The sequence below is a fragment of the Hippopotamus amphibius genome, chromosome 6 (genome assembly GCF_030028045.1).
Source record: "Hippopotamus amphibius kiboko isolate mHipAmp2 chromosome 6, mHipAmp2.hap2, whole genome shotgun sequence".
Lineage (NCBI taxonomy): Eukaryota > Metazoa > Chordata > Mammalia > Artiodactyla > Hippopotamidae > Hippopotamus > Hippopotamus amphibius.
Genome location: NC_080191.1, coordinates 101,388,042 through 101,406,265, shown reverse-complemented (window position 1 = coordinate 101,406,265; position 18,224 = coordinate 101,388,042). Strand labels below are relative to the sequence as shown.

General features: G+C 41.5%; 1 protein-coding gene across 10 annotated transcripts in view; it reads left to right on the top strand.

The window, feature by feature from the left end:
- Window positions 1–18,224, top strand: part of NEK11 (NIMA related kinase 11) — a 246,032-nt gene that overhangs the window by 45,802 nt on the left and 182,006 nt on the right. For 8 of the 10 annotated variants that reach the window (XM_057737901.1, XM_057737893.1, XM_057737891.1 and 5 more), the window contains one exon: window positions 9,117–9,235. The exons of the other annotated variants lie outside the window; for them this stretch is intronic. In XM_057737901.1, coding sequence (XP_057593884.1) covers window positions 9,225–9,235 — 11 coding nt within the window. In that variant the 5' untranslated portion in view covers window positions 9,117–9,224. The remainder of the gene's footprint in view (window positions 1–9,116; window positions 9,236–18,224) is intronic. 10 annotated transcript variants of the gene reach the window in all.

Genomic DNA, 18,224 nt, shown 5'->3' with positions numbered 1-18,224 from the left:
CTCCCAGCCCGCTGAAATGCCACCCCCCAACAAAGACTCCTGACTGCAAATCATGCCTCACCTGATCCCTGGCTCTCATAGCCTTTCAACTCACATTATACATCATGGAATCCATCTCAGACTCTCGTCGTGTGCAATTGATCTTTCTCTGATTCATTTTTGTATCGCATCATGAACCCATGTAGTGAGCCACAAAGAAGTTAGTACTCAGGAAATTTCTTTTCTTTTGACAAATTCTTTACCACTTGCTTCCAGCTGCCTCTCACTGTATTTCTGTCAAATGCCGATGGTAAAAGATTAAACACTGGATCCTTCTATCTGTCATATTTGTCGAAAGCACTTTGTCAGAAAGCAGGAAAGGTTGGCTTGTCTATTTCCTGCACTGTAATGTTAACATAGCTAAATAAAAACTATCTCAATATAGTGGTAGTGCTCAACCTTGGCTGCACCCTGGAATCACCTGGAAAGCTTTCAAAACTGCTGAGGACTGAGGCCCTCCTCCAGAAAGTCTGATTTAATTGGTCTGTGGTATGACCCAGGCATCAGGATTTTTGAAAGCTCTCCGGGTGATTCTAATGGGCAGCCGGGAACTGCAAAAAAGGGAGACTGGCCAGTGTGGAACTGAAAAAACAGAGTCATAGAAGAAAACTGCAACCGTGTTCACGGAGCGCTGAGCAGAGACGTCTGGCTGAGAAGGGGCATCTGGCCAGCCCTGCTGGTAGAGGTGGCTTTCTGCTCAGGCCACCAGCTGGGCGCTGTTACTCATGAAAGTTACACCCCTTGTTCTCCTGGCTCCCTGAGCAACCTTCTATCCTGTTTCTCCTCATACTGTCATGCCCCGATTTTAGCATTTTTTCAGTGGTAGTTGCCTGGAGCAGTTTTTACTGTGATATTTGCCTAATGGTGATTATGTATTTCTCTCATTCTTTCCACATTTACTAATTAGGATTCTCCTGTTAGAGCTATTCAACTGTTTCTTCTCCTCCATTGATGTCTTTAGTCAATTATTTATATCAGTGTGGACGCATGGATATTTGTTTTATTCTATGGGTTCAACCCAATGCTGTCATTATTAACTTTCCTTCTCGAATTGGTCCAGCTTTCGCTGGCGGGGCTCCTTCAGATTGGCTCCTGTGTCCTCTAAACATGCCCCCATCCTTTTCCAAGGAGAAGTGGATTCTTATCTATTAATTATATTTGGTAGGTGGAGTGATTTTCTGGCAGTCACATGGCTGGAATGTTGGATTCCAACCAGGACCAGGACCACAGGGGTATAAGGAAAGCTGCTCCTTTTTTTTGTTTTACTTGGGCTTCTCCTATTCCTCCCTTAATATTTGAGTCAGCCAGATAGTTCATGGTTCCTACCTTCCCAAGCATGAAATTATCCACTTCGACCTGGACATGAATGAATAGAGGTGGATTGTTTTATCATTCATATCAACAATGTTAACCAAACATGTTTCAGATGGTGGCCCTAAACTAAAAATAGACTTTAACACAGACACACTAATCAAGCCTCTCTATGTAAATTATGCAAAACATAAAACTAACACTTTCACTTACAAGATGAACAAGTTCTGGGGAATCTGATGTACAGCATGGTGACCATGGTTAACAATACTGCACACATGGGAACCATGTGAGATATTGGATGTGTCTATCAACTTGGCTGTGGTAATCATCTCGCAGTGCACAGGTCCACCAGATCATCATAGTGTACATGAAAGCTGCCCCTTCCCTTGGCTTATTCTCACTTATGTCCTGTATGTTTATCTATCTCTGTATAATACATGCATATACATAGACACAAAAACACATGTACACACAAATATGTTTTAAAATGATGATATAATTAATTATTGTATTTCCTATCAATAGGAAACTAGATAGGGTTTGAAATAGTAGAAAGTGTTTGAACTTTGGTATCACACTGACTTCTGTTTAAATCTTGGTCCATTTCCTTGAGCAAGTTAATTTATTTTTCTGACCTCATCCTAACTTTAAGATAAACAACACTTAGTACATTATCACGTTTTATAGGTATTTGAAATAATAAATTAAAGTTAATTTATTAACTTTATAAGTTAAAATAAAGTTAAAAAAGGGACAATCAGACCTTTGCACCTAGTAAAGTGTCAAAAATGGAAGCTGTTCTTATAATAGTTCGTTATCTCAGTGCGACCTCACTCTCTCCCCAAGCTGTTTTTTAGAAGGCGAGCTAAGTTTTACCTCTGAGTTTTTGGCTTGCAGCCTTTAGTGTGAGGATTCATGCCAGATGGAGGAAACATGCAAATTTTTAAACACTAATGTGTCCAATAGCAACATTCAGGCAAGTACTTTCTAAGGATCTGTTTGTAATATAAAAAGGAAATTTAAAGTCTCCTCTTATGTTTCTGATTTATGCAAATTGTTTAAATAAACCAAGTAAGTGTGTTGAGTTTTATAATGTTGAAACTCTAGTGGGTCTCTGTAGACTCTTGCAAGTGAATTTGGCAATGACATGCACCACCAGGCTTATTAGTTCTCGGAGGGTCCTTCTAACTTCATGCTGGATATGTTGAGTCTACTGTTAGGACGACAAATCCTTTGTCATCCTTCAGAGCCACTGCTGAAGCTCTGTTCTGAGGCCATGGATGAGAGACACTCCTGGTATATTGATCTTTGTGGTGCTGGTTAGTGACCTTCTGTCTTAGGCCATTCAGGCTGCTGTAACAAAATGCTGTGGACTGTGTGCCTTATAAACAACACACATTTATTTCTCACAGTTCTGGAGGCTGGGACGTCTACGATCAAGGTTCCATCAGGTTTAGTGTCTGGCGAAAACCCAATTCCTGGTTTGTAGATGGCCGTCTTCTTGCTGTGTCCTCACATGGCAGAAGCTGGGAGGGAATGCTCTGGGGTCTCTTTCATAAAGCCACTAATCCCCCTCATGATCTATTCACCTCCCGAAGGCCTCACCTCTTAATACCATCACACTGGGGGGTTAGGATTTCAACGTGTGCATTTTGGGGGACAGGAACATTGTCTATAGCATTATCCTTCCCAGTGTGTGCTCCAGGTGTCCACACATCAGGGCTGCCTTCAGTGGCCTGCATTGCTGGGATTCCTGCTGATTAAGGGAACGAGAGTTACCTTCAGAGAGGTGCATCCCGTTAGGGCCCTCTGGTTTTCCTGGGCAGCTCCAGCTGGGGTATGTAGGCCTCCCTGAATTCTTTGCACCAGTTCTACGGGTCTAGACTTTATTCAGCTAAAGAAAACTGTAAATAACATGTATCTTGTGTTTCTATACATCTAAACTGATCTCTTCATGATTTTTGTAAGTACCATAAGTAGTCATTTGACTTGTCCATTTACTTTCTTTAAGCTATGAAATATTTTAACCTTTTCACAAAAAAAGTAATGTAATGAGGTGGATAGAACTACAATCTGTCATACAGAGTGAAGTAAGTCAGAAAGAGAAAGACAAATATTGTATGCTAACTCACATATACGGAATCTAAAAATGGTACTGATGAACTCAGTGACAAGAACAGGGAAGCAGATACAGGGAATGGACTGGAGAACTCGAGGTATGGGAGGGGGCGGGGGGTGAAGGGGAAACTGAGAAGAAGCGGGAGAGTAGTACAGACATATATATACTACCAACTGTAAAATAGTCAGTGGAAAGTTGTTGTATAACAAAGGGAGTCCAACTCGAGGATGGAAGATGCCTTAGAGGACTGGGGCAGGGAGGGTGGGGGGGACTCGAGGGGGGGGCGTCAAGGAAGGGAGGGAATATGGGGATATGTGTATAAAAACAGTTGATTGAACCTGGTGTACCCCCCAAAAAAATAAAAAAAAAAAAAAAAAAAAATCCACTGATTTTTACTTAAAAATGTTGATGTAAAAATTGAAGAGGAAAACTAGCTTCATTTAAGAGAAATGTATGAATGCACTAATATCAAGCAATTTGTAACCTAGAACTTTTGGCATTTGGGGTGTGGCTTTAGCTATCATATATGACTTTGTATAAATATGTGATCAAAAATAACATCAGGATCGTCCACTCCAAATAGTTTATTTTAAAAAACAGTCCAGTGATATATAGATGAAGGCATTATTTCATGTCACTTCTTAAGAAAAAATAAGTTCTACCATTTTATTCTTATTCATGTACATTTACCTCAACAGGAAGAAAACTTACTCTTAAAGAATTTGAAAGAAAATTAGCAGCCCTAAACCCAAGAGTACTCAGTTATATTATCAGACATAAATGTCACGATAATACATGGCATTTTTTTTTTATACTATTTATTTTTGGCCATGTTGGGTCTTCGTTGCTGTGCACGGGCTTTCTCTAGTTGTGGCGAGCAGGGGCTACTCTTCGTTGCATTGCGCAGGCTTCTCATTGCAGTGGCTTCTCTTGTTGCCAAGCACTGTCTCTAGGTGTGCAGGCTTCAGTAGTTGCAACATGCAGGCTCAGTAGTTGTGGCACTAGGGTTCTAGGGTGTGTGGGCTTCAGTAGTTGTGGTGCACAGGCTCAGTAGTTGTGGTGCACAGGCTCAGTAGTTGTGGTGCATGGGCTTAGTTGCTCCACGGCATGTGGATTCCTGGACCAGGTATTGAACCCCTGTCCCCTGCATTGGTAGGCGGATTCTTAACCACTGCACCACCAGGGAAGTCCTACATGGCATTCTTTAGTAACTATTTAGAAACTGGATCTTATTTTGCATTTAAGAGTATAATGTGGTTTGACATTTTCCCAAATTTTTATGAACTCCATTTACAAGTTTAAAAACATATCATTATAAAATAATTCTTATTCAACTCAGACATTCTCAAATGCATCTTTTGCCTTTGGAGTTTTTCAAACTGTTGGACAAAATGTTTCCACTAGTAGATGAGATATTAAGTATTTGCCCATTTTTGTTATTATCTAGCAGCGTTTTCTTAAAGTGTGGTCTCTGACCTGTCCCAGAGTCACTTAGGGTGCTTGTTAAAAAATACAGATTCCTTGCTCCTCTCCGAATTTCCTGAATTAGAGTCTCTATTGACACAGCCCAGAATATTCATTTTAAACAAGCAACTTGGGTAGGCCTGCTACATACAAAATTTTGAGGTCCACTGTATCAGAATCTTATTTAAAGGAGATGTAAAGTGTGAGGGAGCTGCATCTTAAGATGTCAGCCCAGAGAATTAATCAGGGGCAGCTCTTTCATTTTAAAATGAAGAAGTAGGGCAGAACAATTTTTCAGGCTCCTTCCAGCCCTAAAATCCTGAGATTATTTTGCCCTTTGCATATGCTCTGAGCATTGCAATCTCATTGTATTTAGGCTCTGAGAAGGCTCTCCTCTGTCTTTTAAACTGGATGTAAGTGCTTCTATTGATGACTTTAAGAAACACGGATTAATTTTTAAAATCAAATCCTTTTAGGATTTAAAACCTTTTAATGGCAATTAAAGATGGAGTTCAGACACTGTATTTGAGTTGCTCTTCCTTTCTTCAAGGTCTTGGCATTTCAAAGCCAGTCTGATGTTGGCTAACTTGGACGGCAGAAAGAGGCAAGACCATTAATCCATCAAACGGCACATTTTGGGTCACAGCTTTTTGAAACCTTGGAATTTAACATCAAGGCTTTTCCTGCAACTTTTGAGGGGTGATATTAGTGAAGGAAAGCATTTTCAGCATTCTAGACTTAGGGCAATATTAATATTGGTTCATTAGAGTTGCCTTAGCAATAAAAGTCATCATCAAACATTTCTCAGAGACAAAGTCAAGGAAACAGAATGGGCCTACAGATATTGTAATAAGGACTTCTTAAACCAAGGTGTGACATTTCATCGAAAACATTTGATTTTTACCTCGATGATGGCTTAGCAAAAGAAGTAAATGCTTTTTGTATTGCTGAATTAACATCAGACTGCTTCACAAAAAATTGTTTCTCTTTCATATGAAATTGTATCTTAATTTGTGACTGCACTACCTTAATTAAATCCTAAAAAAATCTACAGAGTGTTTATTAAAGAACAAAGTAAATACAAAACAAAGTTTTTCTAGCAGATAAACATGCAAAATGAAAACTGCAGGGGGAGTAACTTGAGGAGGATGAGACCCAGGTCTCTGATTAATTTAATCTGTTGACATTCTGTCCTCTTGTCAATAGAACACGTCCCTTGCTTAATGCTGAGAACTAGTATATTTCTTTTTCTTATAGTTCTACCTGAGAAGGGGGTGTTTGTGTACCCTCTTTTGGCATTTCACTTTGAGGCCTAGTATTGAAGGCCCTATTCTTTTTTCCCCCCAGTAGTCTAAGTATATATTTCTTTAGTCACAGGAAACGTGCACACACTTAACATCAATGCAGGAAACAGGCAAGCAACCTCTGCTTACACTTGAGGGGTGAGCATACGGAGCTGATAGACTATGGGAGAGTCTCCTCTATGGCAAGACTCACAGGGAACGTAATTCTGCTCACTCACAAGGAAAACTACTGAAGCTGATACAAATGTGTAGGAATTTGTATTTCTTTAACTAATATAGTTTTTAAATGACCATAGGAAATGAAAATCAGCATTGAGGTTTGGAGACAAATTCCTGAAGAAATGTTACTTGAACATACAGACAAATTTCTCCAAATTTCAGTATTATTGAGGCAGACAATTACATACACAAAGGCCATTTCCATAGAGGTGACTGTACTTATGTATGACTTTCCTAAAGTAGGAAACATTGGGTTGAAGCTGTCAACTTCATTGATATTTCTTTAAGGCAAGCTTTTCTTTCTTTCTTTTTTTTTTCTTTTCATTTCTTTCTTCCCTCCCTCTTCCTTCCTTCCTCTCTCTTTCCCTCCCTCCCTCCTTCCCTCCTCCCTCTTTCTTCCTCCCTCCCTCCCTTTCTTCCTTCCTTTTCCTCCCTCCTTCCTGCTTTCTTGCCCTTCTTCCTGTCTCTTCTTATCTGAAGCTACTCAGGAAGGAGATGGCAACATGTAGATAATTACCTCTTTGCCACTGGAGGTGTTTTTATCATATTCAGAGACTCTAAATGGGGTATTGAAAGGAGACCTTGTTTTTTTATTAAATTTTTTTTCTTTCTTGTGTGAGAGAAAGGTTTGCTAGAGTCCCCTTGGATAGAAAAGGAAATCTGGGTTTGGAAAAATAAATACATTTACAGCTCACCTTTCATCTGAAGGGCTTTTCAGTGTCTGCTTCACAGGATGCCATAATGATCTAGTGTCAAAAACTGTTTTGTGCAACTTATAGAAACGTTATGACACTATGACTTACATATAAGTCTATGATCCAACAGAATTTTGATGAACTCTAGGATTAAAAAGAGAGGATATAAAGGCAGTTATGGAGAATGAGAAGGAAACGAAGGTCTTTTTGACAAGGAGTCAAATATTTAATTCATACCTTATCTCCTTGGCCCAGAAAATCCAGCAGGATACTGAGTTTGAGTGAGGGTGTGAATTGTTTAATAGGCCACTTTTGACTTGTCATGGCCTGTGTGGAAGGAGAGAAGATGCTAGGCAAATATTAGCACATTGCACTGAAAGGAAATAAAAGTGCATCACACGTAAGTCAGTCAGTCGCCCTCATGTTGCTTGATTACAGTAACTTCTCTTTGTCCCACCGGCAATGGTTGCTCTTCTTCTGAGTCTGAGGATGACCCTGTCAGGGACAGTCTGAGGAACTTAATTCGGCTCGGATGCTCCTTCTGGAGGCAGCAAGGACCTCTTCTCTCTGTGGGCCTATGTTGGTAGCATCCTCCAGAGACCAGTCGAGTTTAGCCCATCCTTTTCTTCAGAGGAAAACTTCTTGAGTGTCTCTAATTTTTCAGTATTTGAAGGTAAGAGGGATAAGGTATAGGGGTCCTTTAAGAGAATTTAACATTTTGTACCTTCATTTCTATGGTAGTTGAAATACATTAAATCAGCATAATCAGAAAGTGTTGTACCAGACACTGCCAGGCAACTTTAGGGGTTTGTCATTTGTGATCTGGATTAGTTTTTGGCACCAAGTGTTGATCCGTAACTGAGCAGTAGTGTGTAGCAGGACAGAGACTGCTACTACTTAAATGATATGTTTGGGCCCTGCAGGAATCAGCAGTGCTGTGTTGCTGCGTGCTGCTGTAGTTAGCTAGAGAAGAAGAGATGTGAGCCAACTACAGGACATGGGAGTCAGGGCTTGCCAAACTGAAAAGAATCTATACTCCAGCAGCAGCACCGCGTGCAAGCACCAGAACATCACCGATTAATATAAAGACCAACTTTATATTAAATTAGCATCACCAATTTGAATTTTATTGACACTGTGTTTTTTAATCTGTATACATGTTAGGGTTCTATAGTTATACAAAACTCTAAGCATAAGGAGAATTATTCTTGGTTTTGTGAGAGTACATATAAATATGTAATGTAATGTAATAAAGACAATTTTTAGGTAATTTTTAGGTAATGTAATAAAAGTTAAGACCCTTTAGAAGGATTTTGTTCTTGCGTGATATCAATGATAAACACAGCCGGACAATTGTTAAAGCACTGAAAACAGAGTTTCTTCTGTAGCCACCGACAGGAGCGGAAAGAGCTGAGCTCCATTGTTCTGTGTGCAAAGTGACTGGGCGATTTACAGGGAGAGGAAGGGAGTGGGGGGCAAGGGAGGCAACACAGGAGGGGGCCTAAGCCGAGTCAGGGGACTGAAATATTACAGACAGTGGGGAGGGGCTGATTCCTGTGAAACCATCTGGGTTTGCTAACTGGCACTTATTGCAGCTGGGCTTCTGCCCTCCCCACAGAGCAGGGGACAGGGGCTCCGTCTTGAGGTGTGGCTGAACAATCAGTTCTTGCGGCAGCCTTGAGTTTCCTCAAGCAGGCACTTTAAGGGGGACAAGGGTCATCCTGGGGATGTGACCTTGAGCTGTTAGAAATTCAAGTCTTTATAGGCCAGAGTGGACGCCTGATTGAGAGGAGGGCTCAGGAGGCTGGCAGCGTCAGGCCACAGAGAGGTCTGTGCAGCGGTGGCTCCTGAGGGCCAGTGTGCCCTTACTGTGCGGTGATAAATGGTGGATCTTGTTGAGAGAGACTGACTTTAAATTCCTAACTGAAGGAAAATACGAAAAATTATGCTATTTTGTTTCAGGGCCGCGATCTGGACTATAAAATTCAGGAATATAAAGAAGCTGGAAAGACTTTTCCAGAGAGTCAAGTAATAGAATGGTTTATCCAGCTGTTGCTGGGAGTTGACTACATGCACGAAAGGTATGTTCATTTGTTCCTGTTAACAGTCACATCTGAACTTGAAAAATGAAATTTGAGAGGTAGAATTGAAAGGAAGCAAGTCCAAAGGTAAATGACTATAGTTAAACATCTATGATATGCTTTTCCATGAGAAACTGTCGAATGTTTGTATCTAGAGGATTTATTTGATTACCTTTTTTGTTTTGTTCTAGAAATCAAACTGGCCTTCAATATAAGACAGAAACTTGTATTAAACACATTCCTCTATATCTGATCCTATCCTGTGAGCCACAAGCAATTCTCAGATACCTTAGAATGCTATGAATTTATTACATCTTCCAGCAAGCTTGAGCTATGAATACCCTAGCATGCTGCAGAGAGATTGTGTGGTTGTTCTGGAGTGTGTCAGTGCACATCCAGCTGTGCTCACATCCCAAGAGGAGCTAAGGAATTGAGGCAGAAGATATAAGTGTTCAGACCAAGAGTCAGTTTTGGCATTAAAGATCTGATAAAGAATATCAAAGTATGCTTTATGGGTTCAATTGTTTATAATTTTCCTTTGCAATCTTGGCCTCAAAAAATGTATTTTAAAACTTTTTAGTATTTTTTCTTTCAGGTCAAAAGTAAGGTGTTCTAGATGTTAAATGTTAAATGACCCATAACATGATATGAAAGCATTTAAAAAGATGAACACACATAGACAAATCAAAGTGGACACTGTGAGGGGTCCATGTTAGCTTTCAACTTAGGAGAGGGCAGAGCGTGTGAGAACATTCTTCTTGAACAAAAGTGGGACATTGTAGGGGACACCAAGGCCTGGCTATCCATGAATGTCACATAGCTTCAGTGTGTCATCTGTGCTTTCTGATGGCATAAAAAGTAATCCGATTATTCTGTGCTTTACCATGTATCTTCTGAAACACATGCTTGATGAGACAGATAGCCACTGACTTATTGACAGCTCACAGCAATCTTTTGAATGGTGTCACACTATCCTAAGAGACAATGATAAAAGAATATCAAATAATCTTTTAGTAAACTACCAAAGCTGCTGAATATAAGACTTCTGTGTACATACGGTTGTATTTGTATTCCTTTTATTTTCCCTACTATTCCTTGGCATATTTGTTAACTTAGACGTGAGGAAAACAGCACACATAAAGATGCCAACTTTGGTATTCAGTGTACACAATATAAAACTGAAATCTGGTTGATTTAGGAACCTAAGCACTTTTTGATACATTTTGGGTATGGTTAGTAATAGTTAAAATAAATGAGCTTAAAATAATCCTTCAAAGAGAGGGTTTAAATTTGTTCTAACATTTTCTTAGAATGTTTCAGCATTCTAGGCAAGTCATTAAATAGGGCTAAATGCTTGGGTATTTGTGGATCTATGGATCAGAAATATCATCCTTTGTGATTCTGATAACAAATGATGATGCTTCTTTCATTATGTTATTGTAATCAATTGCTGTAAAGTTTTTCTCTATAGATGGAGAAATTTCAATTTTTTATTTAAGTTCATTCATTCATTCATTAAATAGTGTTAAGTTAAAAATAAAGCCTAACCTCAGAAAGCTGTTAGTAAACTTGCAGAGATAAAACATGTCCCCTGATAACAGCAAATCGTGTAGCTTGGTGGATATACAGGGTTCAGAGTCTCCACTGTGTGTGTATTATGGCCTTCAGTGATCTGCTTAACCTCTCTGAACCTTTGTTTCCTCATTTATAAACTAGGGATCATAACGGGACTCTCCTTGCTTACTTTATAGGGCTGTGGGGAACATGCTTTGAGATATTACACACTTAGAAAGTTTGCAAACTGTCAAGCCCTGTGTAAGTGTTGTCATTTATGGTTGTAATTCAATATAGAATAAGGGCCTAGCCACCAGAAAGGGTTAAAAATCTCTGACAATAACAAGTATTGGCAAGGATGTGGAGCTACTGGAATTATCTTCCATTGCTGTTAGGGTGTGAATTGGTAAATGTTTGATGGTACCTCCAAAGCTAAACATTCAAATACCTTGTGACCCAGTAATTCTATTCCTGAGATGGAATATGAGTACCTATGTCCAACAGAAGATGTACAAAAATGACCATAGAAGCCTTATTTGTAATAGCCAAAACACAGACAAATGTCCATTTACAGTGAAATGGTTAAATAATTCATGGTATAATCATACAGTGAGATACGCTGCAATTTAAAAAAAGAATGCATGATTGATATGCATGATCTGATAAATCTCAGAGATGTGATGTTGGGTGAGAGAAACCAGACACAAAAGAGTGGGTACTATTAATATATGGCTCCATTTGTATGATGTTCAAAAACAGACAAAACTAATATCGGGTAAGTCAGAATAGAGGTTACATTTGGAAGGGAACTTCGACTGGAAGGGGAACAAAGAAACCTGGGATGCTGGAAATGTTCTACGTTGTGATCGGGGTGGAGGATTACAGGTGTAATGTGTAGGTAAATGTGGGAAGACATTCGGGAACCTTTCTGAAACCTTGAAAATGTTGAAGTATGTGGGCCAAGCAATGGGATTCAGAATGTCCTGCTTGAGCAGTGGAGGAGCTGAGGGTGCGGGGCGTGGAGACTAATATCACGCTGTTTGGTCCTGAAGGATGGCTGGTTAGCCAAAGACGGGTAAGATTCCTCAGAGGAGGAACAACCTAAGACAGGCACAGCCGTAGAGGGGCCAACAGGGGTGGTGCATAGAGCCTTCCTTATATCACCCTGTTTGGCCCTGGAGGATGGCTGGTTAGCCAGAGACGGGTAAGATTCCTCAAGGGAGGAACAACCTAAGACAGGCACAGTCGCAGAGGGGCCAACAGGGGTGGGGCACCGACCCCCAATATCTGAGAGAGGTCTCCTGCCCCCAGGGCTGTTTTGCTCTCCAGGCCCAGCTCAAATCCACACCTGCTCAACTCGGACCCAGGAAGTAAACAAAGATAATTGCCTCAGTTATATGAGGCCTTTGATTGTTTATGAGTGTAACCTGAGAATGGTAGCCCACGAACTCAATAAAAGCAACCTGGGATGAGTCAGCAGGGCTCTTGATCCGAGAGCTTTTCTCTTCAGTCTGTGTCTGTGTCTTCTTCAAGCTTGCGGCAACTGTCACTCACCTCGAGTTGCCGAGCTGGTCTCGGCAGGTAAAAGTTCATCAAGCCTAAGATTTATGCACTTTAATGTAAATTATACTCAATTTAAAACAGATGATAAAAGTGCCAAGAAAAGTACAATTTAAGTGCTAAAAGAGATCAGTAGAGGGATGTTTTTACTTGGGGGAATCAATGAAGGCTTCTTGGAAGAAGTGATATTTGCACCAAGGTGCGTTTTGAATATAATGAAAGATGGGTCAGAACTTTTCAGCCTTAAGGAACAGAGCGAGCAAAGTCACAGAGCTGGGAAAACATGGTACTTTTAGGGTAAATGATGAGTGGTCTTGTCAGAAAGGCTCTTGGAGCACATGAGTAGATCTGTGAGTCAAGGTAGATCAGATTGTAGATGTGATCAAGGTAGATCAGATTGTAGAGGGCTTTGTTTTGTAGCATACACATTGATACCACAGAAGCCTTCCGAGTGGAGCTGTAGTGTGACCAAGCTTCAGGAGATTAGATGATAAATTATGGAGGGGAGAGAGGGGGACTTGGATTATCAAACTGGAACCTTTTATAATATCCATGCATGAGGTTGTAAGACCTGAGCCAAGGTGGCAGCAGTGGGCAGCGTGGAAGAGTGAGAGTGAACTTGACAAGTTGAAATGACCAAACTTGACCTTAAGTGGGTTGTGAGATGTGCTAGGAGAAAGTCAGAGATGAACCTGTTCATCACCTGAGGGCGAGCAAGAAGTTGGAAAGACAGGTTTGAAGCAATAGTGCTGAGTTTAATTTTAAATATGCTGAGTGGATATGGAGAGAGAGATATAGAAAGGAGAAGAAGGAGTGGGAGGGGAAGGAGAGGGAGGGAAAGCAGAGGAAGGGGAAGGGACAGGAGAAGGAGAAAAGACATTAGAAGTGAGGGTCTCGATTCTGGGGAAACGGAAAGGCTTGTTTGTGTTCAGGTTCCTCCAGGATCAGAGCCTAGAAACTAAGACCAGCACAAATAACCTCTAGGAGGTGCTCTCAGGAAGGGGATGGAGAGTGGGCGGGAGTGAGGAAAGTGTAGTGCGCAGGCCTGAGCCACCGCTGCTGTGGCAACGTTAGTCTCTGCGTGTTTCAGGTTTGGGTTCCTCTTTTTGCGTTCTTTCAGGGCTTTTTTGAAAATTCTTGCCCACATGTAACTATTGTTTTCTAGCCCTATTATGAATTTCCTCTTGAAAAATTTCTCACATTTCTGGGAATTTGGGGTGGGATTGGAGGCAGGTATCTCCATCTTGATCCAATCTCCCGAACAGTTTCAAATGGAGAAATGCTATGTATTATTCCTGATCATAAATACATTAATCTACTTTTCACTTCTGTTAGTTTTCAGTATTTATTTTATTTTTTTATTAGTTAATTGATTGATTGGCTGTGTTGTGTCTTCATTGCTGCACGCAGGCTTTCTCTAGTTGTGGCAAGCTGCGGCTACTCTTTGTTGCAGTGCTCGGGCTTCTCATCGCAGTGGCTTCTCTTGTTGTGGAGCACTGGCTCTAGGCACGTGGGTTTCAGTAGTTGTGGCACATGAGCTCAGTAGTTGTGGTGCACGGGCTTAATTGCTCCGCAGCATGTGGGATCTTCCCGGCCCAGCGATCGAACCTGTGTCCCCTGCACTGGCAGGTGGATTCTTAACCACTGTGTCAGTGGGGAAGCCCTAGTTTTCAGTATTTAATTTGTATAGTTCTAAGATAAGTTTCCTTCAGAGAATAAACTTGTTTATCTTAATTATCAGTTTTAAAAGCAATTTAAATCCAAAAGAATGATTGTTTTAGCATATGGCGTGGACATATAAATAATGATGTGTAAAGCTGTGTATTCACAGTTCACTCAAAGCTACTTTGAGACTGTAGTACTAAAACTCCTTCCTCATGCTGTGTTAACACAAAACCCCAGCCTCAGTGACACGACAGTCATTTCTTGCTTTTGTGCGCATAGGCAGCTGCAGATCAGCTCCAAGTCTTCCTGTCCCACTGCCTAGCTGAAGGAGCAGCTCCTGTCTGGAACATGCTTTCTCCTGGCAGAGGGAAAAGCAAGAGAGGGAGGGGAAGAAGGGAAACACCCAGTGGTTCTTAAAGGTTCTGCTCAGACATGACAACTGCCTGGTCTGTTTGCATGCCCTTGACCCCAGCGAATCAGGCGACCAAGAACAGTGGAGGTGCCTACTCCTCCCAAGGGGACCCCTGCCACAGGCATAAGAGGTGCAGATACTTGGGAACAAGAATACAGCCGGCCACAGTGCTTCCCGCAGCTTCTACCTAAATCTGTCCAACTATAGTGAGTAAAAGAGATCCGTCTACACAGCAGTGCTCCCGCCTTTTCCTCTTATGGTGTAGAGTACATATTCAGACGCATTTCGAAAATTACATGGACTGCTTACAAATGAGTTAGGGAGATTACTTTGGAAAAAAGAAGAAGATGGATTTGGCTCCTCTTTTGCAAATGCCTTGCAAATTATTGTAATGCGTGTGATGGTTAATTTTATGTGTCAATTTGAGTGGGCCCTGAGGTGCCCAGATTAAATTTTGCTTCTGGGTGTGTCTGTGAGGGTGTTTACAGATGGGATTAGCGTTTGAATTGGTGGAGTCTGTAGATTGCCCTCTCCAGTGCGGTTGGACACATCCATCCCTTGAAGGTCTGAATAGAACAAAAGGCAGAGGAAGGAGGAATTGGCCCCCTTTTGTCCTGCCTCACTGAGGAGCTGGGATGTCTCACCCCATCTTCTCCTGCCCTTGGACTGAGAGACTTAGATCACTGACTCGCCTGGTCTCAGGCCTTCACACTGGGACTGAATTATACCACCAGCTCTCCTGGGTCTGCAGCTTGCGCACAGCAGATCTTGGGACTTCTCAGCCTCCATAACTGCATGAGCCAGTTCCTTATAATAAATCTCCCTTTGTATCTATATCCATATCTGTATCTCCTACTGGTTCTGTTTCTCTGGAAATCCCTGACTGATACAGTGCAGCAACCAAGGAGATAAAGAAGACCCTGGAAAAACTAAGAAGAATGAGGTTACAGAAGGGACGAAGATTTTGTTTATTCCTTTGGAGCTTTCCTGTACTTATTTTAATTTGGTTTATTTATACATTTGTAATGTTCTAAATCCATGGCATATGGCAGACACTTATAAATAATGATGTTAAAAGCTGAGAATAGTCACAGTTCACTGAAAGCTATCTTGAGAATGTAGCTCTGAAAGTCCTTCCTCCCCCTGGGCCTGAACCTCTGGCACATAGACAGAACTAAGTTTGTTAAAGGTGTTTGTGTCCTAAGGCTTATCACCAGCTCCCCCAAGCCTCCATAAACTGGGCCAGTATTTGAGGAACTTAGAGCCTTTCTTCTTTTTGGTCCAATTAGTTGGCTAATCTTTGAAGTGTCATCTTCTCCAGATGCCACAGCAGAACTGGACATGAGGGAATTTCTTGGGGGCAGAGACAATGTCTTGCTCCTCCTTTTTTGCTCCCAGTGCTAACACAGAAACCACAAAACAAAGCAAACAACCCCCCAGCTCATTTCTGTTGAAGGGGTTCTGTTCAATTAACCGAGTTTTTTAAGATGAAGCACAGAGCAGCCTCTCTGCAGGGAGCTCACTTGCTGGTGTTCTTGGTGCTTTCACAGTGGAGGAGAGAAAAAGGCTGGGGGCCCTTTCCCTAAGATGAGTGCCTCGTCACCTAGCATCCCACACCTTTCCCCGGCCACTTGGTGAGGTATTGTGTTAGAATGGCTAAATATTTCCCAGAAGGTGGTGTGAGGAATTCATTTTTAATGTAGTGAGGCTCACAGCGAAAGGACCTACTGGGGAATCCAGGTCAGTAAATGTGACAGGGGATGGAGGCATGATCCCCCAGCTCTGGAGATGGAAAATCAGAGAGAAGTTCTGTCTGTGGTATTGTGGGAGATTCCTGCTTTCTCCTGGCTCCCCCTTCTTGAGGATGTCCTGAGATCACTTTTTTCAAGGAGACCCCACTCCAGTGCCAGGTGTCAGCAGCTCCTACTGTGTAGCTACATTTGAGAAGGACCTGACATCACTGCTGGCTTATAGCATGATAAGAGGGCTCATCATGGTCTTGGGGGCCCAGGATACTGATGAGGAAACCAGGCAGGAGCCTCAGAGTCTAGGACGGAGGCCACGTGCAGAGACCAGCAACAGGGGCTGCCTGGGCCATGCATCACCATGGAGCCATTGCTTGTGCCAGCAGCTTCGGCAGGAAGAGTCTGCAGGCCACCCTGAGACCCTCCGGATAAGTACAGACCTGTGGGGAGGGAGCTGAGGTTTCAGAAGCTATTCAAATAAGGACTTAAGGGGAAATGCAGGTGAAACTGTCCGTACAGTCTCCACAGTCCTAGTCTGGCTTGGGGCCTGAGAAACACCTGCTCTAGCTGCCTCCACAGCCCTCACTCTGCTGTGGTCCTGGAGACTGAGGGTGTGGCGAATGGCTTGATGGGGAGATGGAGGCAGGAGCTCGACCACAGATTTGCCTACTGCTGTCATCCTCTCTTAATTAGGGCACTTAACTCTCTTGGGCATCATGAAACATAGAAATGCTGGGGACATAGATGGAGGGCTACTTGAGCTTTTTAGAAGAAAGATTTTATATCAACTGCCTGTATTTCTAATCACCTTGTTATTTCTTGGACTTGATTTTTAAATACTTCAAAGGAAAGAATATTAACCAAGTGCATGACAGGACTTTTCTTCTGGAACCATTTTTGCTTACTGCACCACAAAGTCAATAAATTTTACTTAAAAAATTTACCAAGTAGCTTGATACCTGGTGTGTTGCATAGAAGTTATTGTTCTATTACCACAGCACTAGCCAGTTACTTCCCATAACTGCCTTCTAACACAGTTTGCCTTGTTCTTAAAATACTTAGTGGTGATTTACGTATTTACATATTTATATATGTGGGGGCTGTTAATGTATTGTATCTATAACTCATCTTCTTGCCTAGTCTATGTATCAATATTATTGTTCAATATTTGAACTGAATATTTTTCACTAACCATTATTCCAGTTTCTAAATCTTTTCTGCTGCATTTTATCTGCTTTCAAACATATCTACTGAATTCTTAATTTTAGTAATTATATTTGTTTCAATTCTAGAATTTCCATTCAATTCTTTAAAAAATTGTTTATAGAATCTAGTTTTCTCATTGTGTCATTCATTTCCTTGAACATATCATAGTTACTTTAAAATCCTTGTCTAATAATTTCAATAGGTAGGTCACATATGGATTTGTTTCTCTTTTTTTGTCTGTTTTTGTTTTTGTTTAGTTAGTTAGTTTGTTTTTGGTCATTTGGTCTTGTCTCTTGGCATGCCTGGTAGTTTTTGAGTGAATGCTGGACAATATATGTAAAATAGTGTAGAGATATTGAATCATATTATCTTCTGGAGAGGATTTGGTTTTTTTTCTGGCTGGTAGTAGATGCACATCACCTTGATCCAATTAGGACTGAGATCATTTAAGGCTAGGTTTCTGAGGCCTGGTCTATTTCCAGTTTGCCTTTATTTCCAGTGTTCAGGGTTTTCACCTGAAGGCTTTAGTTATTTACCAAACCACCCCTACCCACCTCAGCTGAGTGAATCTACTGAAAGCTCTGCTTAGTTTTTTTGCCTCTTAGCAGCTGCTTTCTCCTGAGGGTCTTGCCCCAAGCAGCTTAGGATTCAGCAAATGCCTCAGGATGAAATCCGTTCAGAATGTCAGACTGACTCCTTTCTTGTTCCCTTTTCTCTGGAAAATCTTCCCCTTGAGTCCTGGCTGCCTTTGTAGCTCTGAACTCCACGCCCAGTGAGGCCACGACACTCTGCTTCTGCCAAGTGCTGGAGAGGAAAATGCAATGGAAAGTGCTTGCTCATCTCACTG